This window comes from Limulus polyphemus, unplaced genomic scaffold (assembly GCF_000517525.1).
Source record: "Limulus polyphemus unplaced genomic scaffold, Limulus_polyphemus-2.1.2 Scaffold3262, whole genome shotgun sequence".
Classification (NCBI taxonomy): Eukaryota; Metazoa; Arthropoda; class Merostomata; order Xiphosura; family Limulidae; genus Limulus; species Limulus polyphemus.
Window position 1 is genome coordinate 28,753 of NW_013668872.1, and position 2,700 is coordinate 31,452.

Genomic DNA, 2,700 nt, shown 5'->3' on the forward strand with positions numbered 1-2,700 from the left:
GAAAAATTTACAGTTAACTCAACTCCATCAGCTTCCAGCTGTGGGAAGAAAAATTCACAGTTAACTCAACTCCATCAGCTTCTAGCTGTGGGAAGAGAAAATCACAACACCATCAGCTTCCAGCTGTGGGAAGAAAAATTCACAGTTAACTCAACTCCATCAGCTTCTAGCTGTGGGAAGAGAAAATCACAACTCCATCAGTTTCCAGCTGTGGGAGGAAAAAAAATCACAATTAACTCCATCAGCTTCCAGCTGTGGGAAATAAAATATCACAATTAACTCCATCAGCTTCCATCTGTGGGAAGAGAAAATCTCAACTCCATCAGCTTCCAGCTGTGGGAAGAAAAAATCACAATTAACTCCATCAGCTTCCAGCTGTGGGAAGGAAAAGTTCCCCAGTGATTGTTACAGTAAGAAACAAAAACACAAATTTCTTTCATTTCTGTTGTGTGTCAGAAATTGCTACTGAATTGGTCTCTGTATTTGGTAATGTAACAACCACATTTAAATCTTCACATACGATAAGCTGCTTTTTTTACGTAACTCGAAACGAGTACTACAGAAAGAACAAAAAACAAGGTGTACATAGTATCTCACGTGAATGTGGTAAGAAATATATTGAACAAATTTATAATTTTTTGTAAATCAGATGCAAAGGGAAAACATTAAGGTCACATCACAGAGGAAAGTCAGCTCATCAATTTTTATTTAGTCATACAATACTTTGGAATCAACTTCTCTTCTTAAAGAAATGATAAAAGCAGGTGATTGAGCTCTACAACTTGACCGTAGTGGTAACACCAGCAAACTTTGGCTGAGTTTATTCTTTCTCATGCTTAACTAGCCCTGACAGTTTTCTAAGGTTATAGACTTTTCTTGCTCTCGCGTAACATCGTTCCTCTGATCGTTTCCCACCCATCTTTGTATGTAAATACGAGTGCTTAGTTTTGTGTCGTACCTTAAAACAACTGGCTCAGGTGTGGTAAAAACATGTTGTGTGGTTTCTTTAAAATAAATATCATTGTGTTAATTTACCGTTGGTTAGTAGTAGTTGTGAATAAATTCTTTGAAATAGTGTGTCACATCTGATGCAAACATTCCTTTTTTTATCTCTTTACTTATAATAATTAGCACTTTAAATTTAAAGTTTCAGATGAGGTTTGGTATTTAAGTATAAATTAAATGAGATCCCATTAAAGTTTCCACCTCTGAAAGAATAATGAAAATGTCAGTGCAGGAAGACAATTTAGTTTTGAACGTGGGCTGACTGTAGCCCAGTGGTTAGCATTCTGGGCCATTGATCTGGGGTTCTGTGATTTTCATCCTGTTACAAGGGAGAAAAAAAAACTCACTCTGCACGTTGGGACCATGTTGCATTATAAGAGTCACAGTCAAATCCCACTGTTTGGTCCGACAAAAGTTGGATGTGGATGATGTTGACTAACTGCCTTCCCTCTGGTCTATCACTTCAAAATTAGGGATGGCTGGCACAGCTAGTTCTGGAACAGCCTTGCACAAAATTCAAGAAACAAACGATTTTGAACGTTATATAGGTTTGGTGCTAAAAGTGTAATTATGGAATGTCTGAGCATTAGAGAGAAATTAAAGTAATTTAAATACAGCAATTACTAAATGAAAGATATAAGGTAGCCCTGTATAATGAAGATTTGGTGATTTTTAAATGTAACTTTCTGTAGAGGAAACACTTTTTTTTTTTCTTCCAGGCTGACTTCACATTCTTCCAGTCCGTTAACTTCTCGGACCAATAAAAAAGGGAAAGTTACTGGACTTCCAGTGTCTTCTCAACTGCAGTGTTCTAAACCAGTCATCATTTAATGTAGAATAAATTATTTAATGAAGTCAAAGTATATACAAGTATCACTTTATTTCTATATTATTAATACTATCTACGTGTAAATTTTAGAATAAATAGCTAGTATATGAATGGTTCAGAACATTCTGTTCATATGAATACTGTATTATTTACTTGTAATGTTGCTCCTCAATACTGAGAAACTACAAATAAATGTTAATTTCATTCTTAGAAAGCTTGATATTTTCATATATATTTCTCGCAGTTCCGAAACAGTCGCTGTAAATTACCCATTAGTTAGTCGATGAGCATTATTAAGTAAGCTTTATAGTACATGAAACTGCTGTTTTTGTTTTTATTAATACTTTAGTTGTGGCTTGTGTTGTGAGTCGTTAAAGAATACGGGATGGTCTTTCCATTGAAAAGTCTTTGTCGTGATGTATTCGGTTTTATTTCTGCTTTACGAAGTTTCATGGAACGTTGATGTGCAAGCCAGTTTTGTAGAATGGAAGATTTAAATCAGTGTAGTACTTACAACTAACTATTGAACTAATTTTTCTGCTTTTTATCATTCGTTCATGATAAATTTGAATATTAAGAGATGCGATTCACACTGAATAATTATGTTTAATATCACAATGAACTTTATAGTCGAGATTTTTAGTTTCAAATTAAATAGGTGTTGGCCATCTAAAGGCAATGGACAATTATTGTTGTTAATCATACGTTGCCTCAAGATGATCGGCTTTTAGGTACTGACATTTCCACCGTAAAGGTAATCACAATATTAAATTTGAATAGTAAAGTGGTTCTTAGGTACTCAAATGTAGCCGTAAATTAGTTGAAAATTTTGTGGTAACTGCTAACAAAATTTTGTTTTACTAAAT

The 2,700-nt window shown here is 34.3% G+C and overlaps 1 protein-coding gene across 1 annotated transcript in view; it reads left to right on the forward strand.

Moving 5' to 3' along the window:
* The window catches only part of LOC106469008, a 19,444-nt gene extending 17,437 nt beyond the window's left edge, over positions 1-2,007 (forward strand). The window contains exon 10 of the mRNA XM_022397409.1: positions 1,725-2,007. Coding sequence (XP_022253117.1) covers positions 1,725-1,836 — 112 coding nt within the window. The 3' untranslated portion in view covers positions 1,837-2,007. The remainder of the gene's footprint in view (positions 1-1,724) is intronic.
* Positions 2,008-2,700: the final 693 nt, after the last annotated feature.